Raw genomic sequence first — 13615 nt, 5'->3', positions numbered from 1 at the left:
TTGCTGCCCCCCAGGCGGGGCCCCGTGCTGCATCTTCCAGGGCTTTGTGCCCCCTGGGGCCTGCATCCCACACACCTGCCGGGCACAGTGGAGCTGGGCTGTGGCGGGGCAGGCATCGCGCCCGGAAGCCAAGCCACGCTGGCAGCAGGCAGGCCAGAGAAGCTCCGTCCTGCAGGGGGGACCTTCTGCCTGTCAAGCAACCCCTGCTCTGCTTTCTGTGGCAGGCGGCCGGTGCCTTCCAGCGACCGGACGAGGCGTCCTTCCCGGAAGACACCGAATCCGAGGCAGTGCGCCGGCACTGGAGGAGTGACGCCGGCCTTTCCGACGACGAGGATCTGTTGACGGACGAGGCTTCTGGAGGTGAGCGCTGGCACAGCGGGCGGGACAGGGCAGGGGTGGAGCGGCCCTCCCTCCTCCCAGTCCTTAGCCGGGGCCCCGGGCCAGCTGGCGGAGCGTGGCCTTCTCGGGGTGCGTCGCTGTGGAAGCACCTCCGTGGGCCAGGAAATCCCCCTGCCTTGAGTTGTCACAAGGGGATTTCCAGGCCGGGGGCGTGAAGGGGCGCCCTGACAAGCTGCTGCTGCTTCCCGGGGCCTCCGTGCGGATGAGCTTCCGTGGGCCGGGGCAGCGTGTCCCTTGGGAGCCGTCGGCCACTCCGCATCCCTCCGTTTGTGACACCCGCGCGCCTCTCGGTTTCCCTTGCAGATGGCTACGGAAGTGGGGAGAACGGCAGCGGGACAGTTATCCAGACCAAGCCCCCCCTGGTGGGCCAGCTCCCCTTCCCCACAGGTAAGGGGCGGGCTGAGCCGGCAGGGGGCGTCTCGGCCGACCGGCAGTCTCTGCTCCAGGAGGGCAGCGGCTGGGGCGCCAGTCCGGAACGCCAGCACTGGCAGCCTCGCTCCCTGCTGTTTCTTCCGGGGCCTTGTGGGCTGCCAAGCCCTGTTGGTTGCTAGCTGAGGCCTGTAGCCCCCCGGCCTTCCCGGCAGGCCCCGGGAGGCGCGCCGGCTTGTGGCCCTGCCTCCCATTGCAGGCCCGGCAGGACGTGGCAGGGGCCCTTGCGTGGGCGTGTCCAGCTCTGCGTGTGCCTTCGTCAACAAGCCGCCTTGAGGAGGAGACCCCCGAGGCGGGGCGGTGGGCGGAGGCGGTGCCCAGGTCCTGGAAAGGGGGCATCCAGCTACCCTGGGCCGTCACTCCCACCCCCTCCTTCAACAGACTGTGCAGGGCGAGAGGAGAGAGGGAGGGTAGGGGCAGAAAGGCCCGGCAGGGTTACAGGGCTCCCCGTGAGTGAGGCTGGGCAGGAGCACCAGCGAGACCTCCCCTTTGCCTCCCGCTGTTCCTTTGCTCTTCTTCCTGCCACTCAAGCGCATCTGCAGCTTGGCACTGCTCTGTCCCGAAGAACTGCAGCCTGCCTTCCTCCATTCCGCCCTTCTGGCTTCTTCTCTTCCACTCCTTCTCTTCTCTGCTCTTCTCCCTTTGGGCTCTCCTCTTTCCTTCCTTCATTCCTTCCTTCCTTCCTTCCTTCCTTCTCTTCTCTCTCTCCTCTTCCTTGCAGACCTCCACCCCGCTCCTCCTCCTGTGGGGGTCCCAGCCCCTGCAAGCATGACCGTCTCCGAAACAGACGATGACTCTCAGCTCAGTAAGTGACCTGCCGCCCCGCCGGGGGGAGCTGCACGCCAGAAGAGGCCGGGGCTGGCCAAGGGCAGGAGGAACGCGGGGTCCCCGGCACGCGTGGACCCAGCCGCTGGCTGCTCCTGACGCGCCGGCTCCAGGGGCTTCCCAAACGGCTGAACCCCTTTCCGCCTGCGGGCCGAAACGCCTTCTCGTCGCTGGCCGAAAGAGCGTGGTGCGCATGCTTGGACAGAAAGCATTGTGTGGCTCCCACCATTCCCAGGTCGGGAGGTTCCTCCCTGCCGGGGCACCGCACCGAGCTCTGAAGCTGAGACGCGCTGGCATTTTGGCCCTGCCTCCGCTGCCCCCGGCCCGCTTCCCCGGCACGTGGCCCCCAAGCACTTCTGCGGAGTGAGAGCGCTTCAGCACGCCTGGCCGGGAGCGCGCGAGGCCCATGCGTTCACCGCCCCCCTAGCCCTGCCGTTGCCCCCAGACACGGCCGACAGACGGGGCCTGCAAGCGCCGGCGACCCGGTGTGGCCACTGGGCTGCGGCGTGGCTTGCTGCCTGGGCTGGCAGCCCTGGGGACTGTGCCCGCCCGCCGCCCGCGGGCACCGTGCAAGACTCGCGCGCATGAGCACGTGCTTCGGGCCAAGGAGAGGGAGCCCGGGGCGGCCGTGGCCTCGGTGCCCCCAGAGAATTCTCGGGTCAATGCGAAGGAGCTGCTGGAAGGGAGTTTCCATGATTCAGGGTGAGCTGCACCCTCCGGATCCGGCGCACGTACGCCTGCGGCAGCATCCCCGGCTGCCCTGCGTGTGGGGGGGGGGCGGCGGCTCGGGCCGGAGCGGCTGACTCAGCCGGCAGGCAGGAAGGAGGCGCCGGGGCTGTTGCTCATTGTTCTCCGCGGCTCAAAGCGATTTTCCAGCTCGGCCTGGCCTTCCCGGGCGGCGGCAAGCCCGAGGCAGAGAGCAGGTCTCCTTAAAAGGAGCCAGAAGTGGAGCGCTGGCTTTCACGGCGCAGCAGCGACTGCCTCGGAGGCAGGGCCAGGGATCAGCAGAGGGACTGGGGGGGAGGAAGGGGGGCGGCTGGAGGCCTGGCCGCCTTTCTCCATGGGGCGGGCAAGTCAGGCTGCCTGCGTTTCTGCCCGGTCTCCCCTCGCTGCTCTTTGCTGCGCGGCGCTGCCCTGGCCTGGGAGGCTCCAGCCTGAAGGCAGCCCCCCTGCTTCACCCCCGATGGAGACCCCCGGCAGCAGCCCGGCTCGGGGGGGCGGGCGTGTGAGCACCACACTGCTGCGGCCTCGTTCCAGGCCCTGCAGCCCAAGCCGCCCTTCCTCCTCGGCCCACATCTGGTGCCCCAGATGTGAGCTGAGCCTCTCTCCTGGCCTTGGCAGCCGCCAAGCAGTGCTGTGGTGAAGTCAGCCTGGGCAGAGCTCGGCCAAGCACCCCCCGTCCCTTTGCCTGCCCCCCGTTCGTCTCCCCGTTGCTTGCCCTGCCCGGAGGGGCACAGGTAGCTCTCTCACTGACAGACCAAACAGCTGCAGGAGGGATTCCAGCCACCCGCCTGCCCCTCAAATCCTTGCAGCTCCCCCAGTGCAGAAGGAATAGCACTTTGCACATGTTCAGGGGGAGCGCTTTTTAATGATTGGCTGACATGTTCCAGAACTGTGCCTTCTGACGCTAAACATCATCCCCTTTCCTGGGGGGGTGCCAGCCGTGGCAGCTGGTGCTCATTCATCCCCACAGGCCAAGGGTTCATCCCAGAGCGGGGCAGAAAGGGCTGTCCCTGTGTCGGCCTGGCAGTTTAGAAAAACAGCAGCACAGAAACAGCGCGAGTCAGAAGGGGTCTCCTGGGCCATCTAGTCTGACCCCCGGCCCGGCTCCAGCCGGCTCCGCTCATGACATGCCCACCACGTGCCATTTCCCACCCTCCTTGCCAAGGGCAGCGGCTGCGTTCAGGTGGCCCAAAGAGACGGGGTGGCTTGTGACCGTTGCTGGGCGGCCGTGCCATGGCACCGCGGTGGCTTTGCTCCTTGGGAACCATGGCAAGGAGCGAGGCTTCGCTCCCTGGCTCTCCGGCACTGCAGTGGTTGCTGTGTTGTCTGCCCCCAGGATCATGGCTGCCCCGATCCGGGCACCATGGAGTTCTCCGGCAGGAGTGACCGCTCCGGGAGGCCCCCCGGCCCCCCAGCCTCTGTGGGAGCCCGTGAGGAGGGAGCGGGCAACGCAGGCAGGGCGTCGTGGCGCCGCCGCCAGAGGGACAGTGCCAGCCATGGGAGAGGCGAGCGGGGAGGACGGAGACCTCGATGCCGTCGAAGGCGCGGGGCTGCCGGGCCGGTCGGGAACGAGCTGCAGTGGCCACGCAGGGCGCCTGCCCTGTGGCGTGAATGCCGCAGCCCTTGTGGGGGAGCAGGGGGCGCGGGCCCCGGGCAGAGCGCAAGGGCATCCCTCCCCCCTCCGTCCTGCCCAGGCGATCCGGAGCGCAGCTCCTCCGGTCCGTGGGGTGTGGCGCATTCTTTGGGGGTGACTCTGCAGGCGGGGGGGGGGGCCCTGGGCGGCTCCGCCAGACCTCGCTGAATGGGGCCTTTGTGTGCCCGGCTCGGAGAACAAGGGCCCCTGTTCGAACAGGCTGCGCCGAGGGGGCCGGGCCCCCTGGCCGGCCGCCCTGCCATCCGAGGCTGGAGGGGAGGGCAGTGGGGAGAGGCCTAGCCCCGTGCGGCGCCCACCGTGTCCCTCGCACTGCGCAGCGCCACGGAGGCACCGCCCAAGATCGTGGCTCAGCAGGCGGCTTCAGATCTACCTGGGACTCTTCTCCAAATCCTGGGGGCATCTCTGGCATGTGCAGAGTGCGCCGAGGGCATCAGCATCCCCAGAGGCAGCCCCAGGAAGGGCATCACTTGAGAGCCCCGTCAAAGCCACGGGGCTTTGGAGACCCCTGCCCCCCTCAGCTGCGCTCTCCTGTTCTTTGTCTTCTGCCTCTGGAACGGGCAGGCAGCTGGCCTCCCTCGCAGGGCTTCTGGGTGGCTAGAAGGACTGTGAGATCCTGCGCGCGAAGCAGCTGCCTCTTCCCTCGAGCACGCGGGGCCGGCCAGCAAGGGCCGGGTGGAGGCGCAGCCTTCGGACCCCCCCTCCCCTGGAGGCAGCGTGAGCCCGGCAGATACGGCCCCCCCGACGTGGTCAGCATGTTGACCGGCCTCGCAGCTGGGCCTGGGAGCTGCCGCTGGCTCAGAGTCCTGGCACAGGGCCCATGTGAAACCTGGGGGTGTGGAAGAGAGGAATCCGGCGCCTCCTTCCCGCTTCTGCCTGCCGCAGACCCCCGAGCGGGCAGCCCCCCAGGAAGGGGGTCCGGCCCACTCCGCTTGCCACTTTCCCTTTCCACATGGAGGAGGGGAGTGAATGGCCCACAAGCGCTCGGCCTCGTCCATTTTGGGGGGGGCGGGGGGAGCCTCCGTCCACGGAGCCCGGCAGAAATCCCGTCGTCCCAGTCCCTGCAGGGGCGCATGGGCATGCCACCCCCACGCCCTGCGCTGCACGCGTGGGAGACCGGCAGCGGCCCTCACCAGGGCTGGAGAAGGGCGCGTGGGCAACAGGACCCTGCTCTCCGGCCACGTTGCATTCAGGGCAACCCTGCCCCTTCCGACGGGGATCGCGTCCTGCCCCAGAATCATGCAGGGGGCGCTCAGCGGCCTCTCCCGAGGGTGCGCCCTCTGGACGAGCGGGTCCGCTCCCTCCAGCACGCCCCACGTGGACGGTTTCCCCTGGGCCAGGGCCGCCTGCCGGCCCCTTGGCACCTGCCGGGGGGGTTCCCCATTGCTGTCCCCCCAGGGGGTCAGGCATCCCTCACAGAGCACCTTTGCTAGAGTGCCTGTTTCGCTGGGAGTACGAGAAGCGGAGAGCGGCACAGGCGTGTCGAGCAGGGAGAAGGAGTCGTGGGGCGCGGAGTCCAGCGCCCGCCTGCCCCACCGGCCCGGCCCCGGCCTTCACTGCCCCGTCTCTCCTCCCTTCTAGTCTACTTCCGCGCCCTGGTGAATTTCACCAAGTCCATCGACTACAGCCCTCGCCTGGACGACGTCAACTCGGAGGATTTCCGGGATGTCTCAGAAGCAGTGGTGGACACGGTGAGCCCCGGCCTCGGGCACTGCAGGCGCGGGCCCTGCCCCACTTTCCGGGGCCCAAGGGCTCAGCGACCGCCTCCCCCGCCAGTGCCTCGCTCCGTCCCCCGGGGAGCTCAGATGCTGCTCCTTCTACGCCCATCCCAGAGTGAGGCAGCTCCTTCTCCAGAGGAACCTGCCTCCGTCCTTCCTGAAGGGCCTGGAAATGCCTTTATCCCGCCAGCTGCTTTGGACATAAGTGGGGATGATTTCTGTTTTATGCATCTCACTCTCCTGGGATTTCTGTCTTGTATCACAGAACAAGACGACAGCCTCGCTCATTTTCAGAACAAGCGTGCTCTTTTCACACCGCTTACATGGAGCATGTTTTGTAATGAAAAAAGCAGCCACTACTGCCGGGGAACAGCCCCTTTCGCAGAGATCTTCCTGGGAGGCAGCGTAGCCCCGCGGGGGGGTTTCTCCTCCGGGGAGGCCACGCAGGTCTTGCTGCTTGGGAATTGGTGCCGGGCGCCAGACTGGCAAACTCGGGGGGGGGGGGGGGGAAACGAAACCCAAAAGGGCCGCGGGGGGGGGGGTACCCCCCCCCCCCCCTCCCCCCGAGGGCCACCCACAGGCTCGCTCTGAAGCACGCTCCTCTCCTCAGCTGGAGTCCGAGTACTACAAAATCGCCGGCGAGCAGGTGGTCAGCGTCGTCTTCATCAAGTGAGTGGGGCGCAGCTTCCCTGCCAGCCGAAGCCCCCAAGAGACCCTCCCCAATGGACCCGGCCCCCGGCCAAGAGGCGCTCTCCCCCCATGTGGAGGACGCGCCGGGCTTGCAGGGTCCCCGCCCCCCGGGGCAGGGCGGGGGTCTCCGGGCAGGGAGCCCCCCATGCGTGACCCATGCCCTCCCGCCGCCCCCCAGGGAGATCGATGGCGACATCTTCGTGGAGCTGGACGTGGGCTCCGAGGGCAACACGGACGAGGAGCAGATCCGCGAGGTGCTCTACTCGGTCATCGCGAGCGGCTCCATCGCCTCCTACGTCACCTCCACGCAGGGCTTCCACTTCCGGCGCCTGGGGGCAGGTGAGCCCCCCCCCGAACTGGAGCCGGGCGAGGCGCAGCCGCGCGCGTGTCGGAGGGGCCGCTCCTCGCGGGAGGGGGCTGCCGCCCCGGGTCTGCTGCTGACTCTCTCTTTGCTTCCAGCCCAAACCCCTCCGCCCCCTGTCTCGGTGGAGCCTCCAGGTGAGTGGGGAGCCGAGTCGGAGCGGTGCAGGGGGGCCTGGAGGCCGGCTGCGGAGGGGGCCCCCTCCTCCCAGCACCTCGCCCCGGGGCCCGCGCAGGGGCCGCAGCTCCGAGGCAGAAGGCCCCTGGCGACTTACAGGCAGGGCGGGGGAAGAACCCCCCCGGCTCCCCAGAGAGCCACTGCCCAGGGACACCCTCCTTTGGCCTACGGTTCCCATCAGGCTCAGCCATCATGGGCAGCGGTGAGGGATTTATGGAAGCTGTCCCCCAAAACAGCTCGAAGGCCCCAGGTCGTGTCCCCCCATAGTCCTGAGCCAGAGAAGCCAGGAGCACAAGGCCACTGCTGGTGTTCTCTTGTTCAGCACCATGAGGACTAGAATCCCTCTTTACTTTTAGAGCATGGCCCACACATCAGTTTCAGGATGCCTGCTTTGCCTGCAGAAGGTCCCAGAACCCGCTTTTGATCTCTTTCGATAGAGATGGAAACGGTTCTGCGGAAAACCCAGGGAGCCCGGGGGTCCCAGTCAGGGCCAGTGGCACTGGACAAGAGGGGCGTGGGGGCCGGCAGCCCCCCTCCGGCAGCCCTCGCCACACGCTCGCACGCAGAGGCTGACTCGCGCGCCCCAGATGCCTCTGGCCTCTTCCTCCCTGGAATCCAGCCGGAAGAAGCGAGCGCCTCGGTGCTCCCAGGGTCGGGTTTCACCATCTGCAGGCTCTGGACGGCCCGACCCTGCCGATCTGCAGCTGGGAGGCTTCCGAGGGACCCCGCGGCTCAGCACCCTCCGCCCCTCCAGTCAAGTGGGAGGCGCCCCGGCAGGGTCCGTCTGGCCCACAAACAGCCCGTGCTGGCGGGGGCAGCCGGGCCCCTCCAGGAGGCCGAGCCCAACCCGAAGCCTGCCGGGCAAAGCGCCCCACTGCGGGGCCCCAATCCAGGGCTGTCCTCTGGGGTTCTCAGGGAGCCGCCCAGTGCTCTCCTGGCTCCTCGGCAGATTTCCTCCCCGGTCCAAAAGGCTGGGAAGCCTCTCTGGGGCCGAGGCTCCTGGCACGGAGGGCTTTGAGCGGCACCGTGGGGCCCGCACCCCCCGCCTTGGCCCCAGCCTCGCCCCCCCGGAGTGTGGGCCATGGGCTCAGAGGGTCCAGTGCCCAGCGGGTCTCCCTCACCCCCTTTTGCCCCCTGAGCCACACGGGTAGCCTGCCCTTGTCCGTGGGGGCATCAGGCCTCCATCAAGGCGATCGAGGACAGCCGGCCAGAACGGCTGCCCCAACGTCAGCCGACCCAGAGTCCTGTGTCTGCCGCTGCCAAACGGGCACCCTGGTGGGATGTCTCAGGCGTGACCCGAATTCAGTGGCCTGCACCCTCTGTCCCCCCCCCACAACGTGTGTGCAGAGCTACACTGCCCCTAGATGTGGAGGTTCCATTGAGTTGTGGCAGCTAAAGCTTGCTGGCAGTTCTCGTAGTCCTTCTCCTTGGTTAAGAATCTGACCGCCCCTTTTAAAGGCCTCTGAGCCAGCAGCTGGCAACACGTCTTGTGGCAGGGAGTTCCGCAGAGGAACCCCTCCGTGTGTGAAGAGCAGTGTCTTTTACCTGTCCCGACTCTCCGCCAGGCAGGCTCCTGAGCACGGCGCCTCCTAGTCCTGGCAAGGGAGGGAAATACTCCGCAGGCACCACCCCCAAGTTTTGATGGGTCGACCAGCCGTAAGCAGGTGCGGGCACGGGGCCGGGGCCACGGCTGCCCCCCGGCCTTCCCCGCCACGAGGGGGGGGCCTCCAGGTCTCCTTGCACCAATCCGCTCGGCGTGTGTGCGTGTGTGCGTGTGCAAGGCTGCCCTCCGCTGCGTGCCGTGCCGAGGGGGCCGGAGGAGCCCCCCGGAGCTTGCTGCGGCCACGAACCCCGTGACTGGGCCCGCACGCGTGCTCCGCTCCCCCGGCCCGGGGCAGGGGCCAAGCGGCGTGTCCCCGGCCCAGCAGCTGGGGAGCGCTGGCAGCGATACCCCGTGGCCGGAGTCCAGGGCTCGGCCCGCGCCGGTGCGCTCGGGTCGGGCACGTGGGCTTGGCCGAGGCCCAGCGGGAGCTGGAGGAGGCTCAGGCTTGCTTCCTGGGCCTCGTGGACCCGAGGACCGTGAGGAGAGATCCGGGGCTCTCCGGGGGACGTCCTCCCGAAAAGGGGTCCACCCGTTGCCCGTTGCCTTGTCCAGGAAGCGAGCCCTTCCCGTTCCGTGGTCTATTTACTGTTCAATTATGCATTTAATCAGTCCTTCCTTTGGGTCCTCGTAGGGGCCCCAGTACGACGTCTACTTAATTATTTCCCTCCGCAATTTGGCAACTAAATTTAAAAAAGGAGAACGCGTCAAAAGCAGCATTTGAAGTGTTTCTGTATGTCCAGGCCGTGCCAGCAGAGGAAATGCAGAGCAGCAGCGAACCGCGCAAGTGGGCTATAAATTAAGGCTGGAGAACGAAGGGGGCCGCTTAGTTTCCCCTGGGAGAGAGTTCCTGGCCGGGGCTGCCACGGGGAAGGCCCTGCCTGGTGCTCCCGTTGGCCTCGTTTGGGCTGGACCAGCTGCTCTGCTTGGCCCCGATCCCACCGCACAGAGCAGGGGTTAAAATCAGATCTGGTGCGAGGCTGCTGGCCGGGACCTTGAGAGGGGTGTGTGCCAGAAAGCAGGAAGGGGGCTTGTTGGGGGGCTTGCGGGGCGTTTGTGGCTGTGCTTGGCTTGTGCTTGCTGCCTCTAACGGTGTGCTGTGGGGTTTGGAGAATGCCCGGCCCTTAACAAAGCGGGGCGCTTCCTCGGCCTCCTGCAGCCCCCCGAGGCTCGCAGGCGCATGTCTTGGGGTGGGGAGGAGGCAGAGAAGGGGGCAGCGCCCCCACCCACTCCCAGCGCAGCGAATTTCCTCCGGCTGCTGAAGTCGGAGGGCTTGGCTCTGCCAGCTCTCCTCTACACGGGGCCACCTCAGCCAGCCCCACTGAGCGCACGCGCGGGGGGTGCAGACTGCTGCTCCCCACGGCGGCCCTGATCCTGCGCTCTGCTTCCAGTGCCCCCGGAGATCCGGGCCTGCACCGCGGACGAGTTCTCCTGCCTCAGCGGCGAGTGCATCCCCCGGGAGTTCCTGTGCGACCGGCGGCCGGACTGCCGGGACATGTCAGATGAGCTGAGCTGTGGTGAGCATCGGGCTGGACGGGGGTGTGAGAGGGAGGCCAGGGGCTCCCCTTGACCACCCCCTTCGGGGGCTCGGCCTCACTTTTCCTCTCCCCCCCCACAGAAGAGCCGATGCTGCCCGAGTGCTCCGACACGGAGTTTGCCTGCGACAGCGGGCAGTGCGTGCGCCTCGCCTTCCGCTGCGATGGACACCCGGACTGCGGGGACGCCTCCGACGAGGACGGCTGCGGTGAGGGGCGGGGCGGGGGGCAGCTCATGGGGTGGGGGCCCCGGGGGGGGGGGGGGGGGGCGCAGAAGGACCCACGTGGCCGTGACGCCTGTCTCCGTCTCCCCGCAGAGCAAACCGTGCCGCCTCCGCGGGTGACCACCGCCCCCCCCAGGCCTGTCACGCCTCGGGTCCCCAGCACCGCGCCCCCGGCCACCACCCGCCGCGCCCCGGTCACCGGGCCGCAGCGGGGCCTCACGCCCAAGCCCTCGCTGTCCCCCGAGGCGCGCCCCTGCCGCAAGGACGAGGCCGCCTGCGCCAGCGGGCAGTGCATCCCGCCGGACTACGTGTGCGACGGGGAGCGCGACTGCCGCGACGGCAGCGACGAGCTGCACTGCGGTGAGCCCCGCGGGGCGGGCCGGGGCGGGGCGGGGGCGGGCCGGACACCGACGCCACCTGGGCGGGGGGCGAGGGCCGAGGGCCGGGCGCCAAGCCGTGACCCCCTCTTCCCGCCGGGACAGGCACGCCCTCCCCCTGCGAGCCCAACGAGTTCAGGTGCCGCAACGGCTACTGCGCCCTCAAGCTCTGGCGCTGCGACGGCGACAACGACTGCACCGACGGCTCCGACGAGCTGAACTGCCGTGAGTGCCGGCGCGGCGGGGGGCCCCTGCTGGCCCCCCCCCCCAACTCGGGGGGCCAGCGCCGGGAGCTTGCAGCACAGCGAGTCCCTGGGGTGGTGGGGAGGAGTGTGGCGCTCGGGCGCCGGGGCCGCATCCTGCCTTCCAGGCCCCCGGACCAGCCCCAGAACCTTCCTCTGCCCCCAGGCGTGACCCACCCATGTACTGTAATCCACTCTGCCATTTGCACCGAAGTGCCGTACTTGGCGGTTACGTGGGAATCGGCCCGAGGCGGACCCTTGATTCCGAGCGCGATCCGCCCCAGTCACAGTGGTTGAAATGACCCCTGAAGCTGCACTCGGCAGCGGTGCCCTCTTCATGCCCAAACGGGCGGCGTCTTCCTGCCCGTTTTGCTCCGGCCCCACGAGCGTCCGGGAAATGGCGTCTGTCCCTCGTGCCGCGAGAGGGCCGGTGCCCCGCGAGAGGGTCCGGGCGACTGGAAGGGGGAGCTCAGCGGTGCTTGGAAAGGGGGGGCTCCTGCCGCCCCGGGCCACCGGGGCTGCGCTCAGCTCCTGTCCTTCCACAGCCACGAAAGCCCCCGGGGACACCTGCGGCCCGGAGCAGTTCGTCTGTGTGTCGACACGCACCTGCATCCCGGCCAGCTACCAGTGCGACGAGGAGGCCGACTGCCCGGATCGCTCGGACGAGATCGGATGCAGTAAGTGGAACGAGCCCCCGGTGGGGGCTCGCGCGGTGGGGGCTGGGCAGGAGCGGGCAGTGCCGTCTTTCGCAGATGCTGCTGCTTTCCGGTCCCCTCCGTCCCCTTCCCACGTTGCTCTGCTCAGTTCTGGCCGCAGGCGGTGCCACGGCACACGCACACTTCGGCGGCGTTCCTCTGAGCCGGCCGTTCGGCGGTGCGCTTCTCCTAAGACCCCCTTTGGCAAAACGGCCGGCCGTCGCTCTGTGGCACAGCCCTTGCCCTGCGCGTAGAAGGTCGGTCCGCGGCTCAGTCCTCAGCCACGTCTGCTGACAGCCCCGGCGAGTGGCTGCTGCCAGTCCGTGTTGGCCATGCTGGCTCGGAGGGACAAAGCGGCAGCCGGCTTGGGCCAAGGCCGCTTCCTGCTTGCCCAAAATGGGTGGAGGAGCACAAGCCTCGGCACCCGTATTTCGCGCAGGAGGTTTCTTCCTGCCCCCCGCGGCTGCGTGCACCTTCTGAGCACTGGTGAGCCGGCGTGAAGCAGAGGCGTGGCCCGCAGCCTGCCGGACCTCCGCCTTGCCTCTGTCAGCGCACGCGCCCGTGAGCATGTGTGCGAGAGAGTAAGTGCCTTTCTCCTCTCTTCTCTCTGCCCCCCCAGTCCCTCCACAGGTGATCACCCCCCCTGAGGAGTCCATCCAGGTGGCCCCCGGAGCGACGGTCCGTTTCACCTGTGTGGCTGTCGGCGTCCCCACCCCAATCATCACCTGGAGGCTCAACTGGGGCCACATCCCCAGCAGCCGCAGGTAAGCTGCCGGCCAGGTACGCTCTGCTCCCTGCCGGCCCCCCTGGGCCAGGGATGCTGCCCCTGTCCTTCTGCCCCGCAGGGTGTCCATCACCAGCGAGAACGGCCACGGGACGCTGACCATCAAGGACGTGAAGGAGGCTGACCAGGGGGCCTACACCTGCGAGGCCATCAACGCCCGCGGGATGGTGTTCGGCATCCCCGATGGCGTGCTGAGCCTCACCCCCCGTCCAGGTGAGCCCCTGGTGGGGAGACGGGGAGAGGGGGTGGGGCGGGGCGGATTTCCGCTCGGCGACTCCGAAGCCTAGCACCCTCTCTGTGCCAGCCCCCCGGGTCTGCCCGTCTGTCTGCATCAGCCTTCCCGAGCCTGTTCCCTGCCGGACAGGTGGACGGGGACACCAGGTTCGGCCCAGCGGGCCCACGCCTGCCCAGTCCGCTCCTCCGCCCCGTCTGTCGGCCTCTCTGCCCGCCCGCCTGTTTTCTGTCAGCGTGTTCGCATCCTGTCCTTGGCAGCCGCAGGGGTGGCCGCTCGCGTCCCTCCAGATGTTCTGGCTCAGCCCCCGTGTCGTTGGCCGAGGCTCCCGGGAGTCGCGGCCAAAACATCTGGAGGGAGGGATGCGAGCGGCCCAGCCTGCTCTGGCACCCGTGTCCCGCGCCCCTCTTCCGGCAGTCTCTGTCCTGCCGCTGCTGCGCGAAGCGGCTTGGGCCGCCCTTCCCTGCGTGACCCTGGAGCCGGTCCAGGGAGGCCCGAGCCGGCCCAAACGCCGGGCCAGCCGGGCCTGTGGGAGCCGCCTCCCTCCTGGGGCTGCCCGGCTGCCGCGGGAAGGGAGAGGGTGCTCCTGCGTGTGCCTGGCAGGCCCTCTTAGCTCTCGCGAGGGGGGCTGCAGCAGCCCCGACCCCACCCACACGCCTGTGGGTGCGGGCAGCCCCCCAGCGCGGGTCAGCTGGGCCTCGGGGGGCCTGCCACCCTCCGCTTCGCCTCACCCGCAGGGCCCTGCCCCGAGGGGCACTTCCACCTGGAGGGCACCTCCCGCTGCCTGCCCTGCTTCTGCTTCGGCGTCACCAGAGCCTGCCGCGAGACCAGCCGCCACCGGCACCAGATCCACCTGCGCTTCGACCTGCCCAACGACTTCAAAGGTGAGGGGAGGCCACGTCCGTGGGGGGGGGGGAGGCTCGGCCAGCCACGTGCCACGGCCGGGGGAACCC

At 68.8% G+C, this 13615-nt stretch overlaps 1 protein-coding gene across 1 annotated transcript in view; it reads left to right on the top strand.

Annotated features, from left to right (window-relative positions):
* The first annotated feature begins 706 nt into the window (after window positions 1-706).
* The window catches only part of HSPG2 (heparan sulfate proteoglycan 2), a 51769-nt gene continuing 38860 nt past the window's right edge, over window positions 707-13615 (top strand). Inside the window, 13 exon segments of the mRNA XM_044421259.1 lie at window positions 707-786; window positions 1550-1633; window positions 5609-5718; window positions 6356-6414; window positions 6614-6774; window positions 9965-10090; window positions 10192-10317; window positions 10426-10692; window positions 10815-10934; window positions 11497-11628; window positions 12266-12410; window positions 12492-12643; window positions 13400-13546. Coding sequence (XP_044277194.1) covers window positions 1597-1633; window positions 5609-5718; window positions 6356-6414; window positions 6614-6774; window positions 9965-10090; window positions 10192-10317; window positions 10426-10692; window positions 10815-10934; window positions 11497-11628; window positions 12266-12410; window positions 12492-12643; window positions 13400-13546 — 1582 coding nt within the window. The 5' untranslated portion in view covers window positions 707-786; window positions 1550-1596.

The sequence above is a fragment of the Varanus komodoensis genome, unplaced genomic scaffold (assembly GCF_004798865.1).
Source record: "Varanus komodoensis strain SLA01 unplaced genomic scaffold, ASM479886v1 scaffold116, whole genome shotgun sequence".
Taxonomy (NCBI): domain Eukaryota; kingdom Metazoa; phylum Chordata; class Lepidosauria; order Squamata; family Varanidae; genus Varanus; species Varanus komodoensis.
This window is presented reverse-complemented; position numbering and strand designations above follow the sequence as displayed.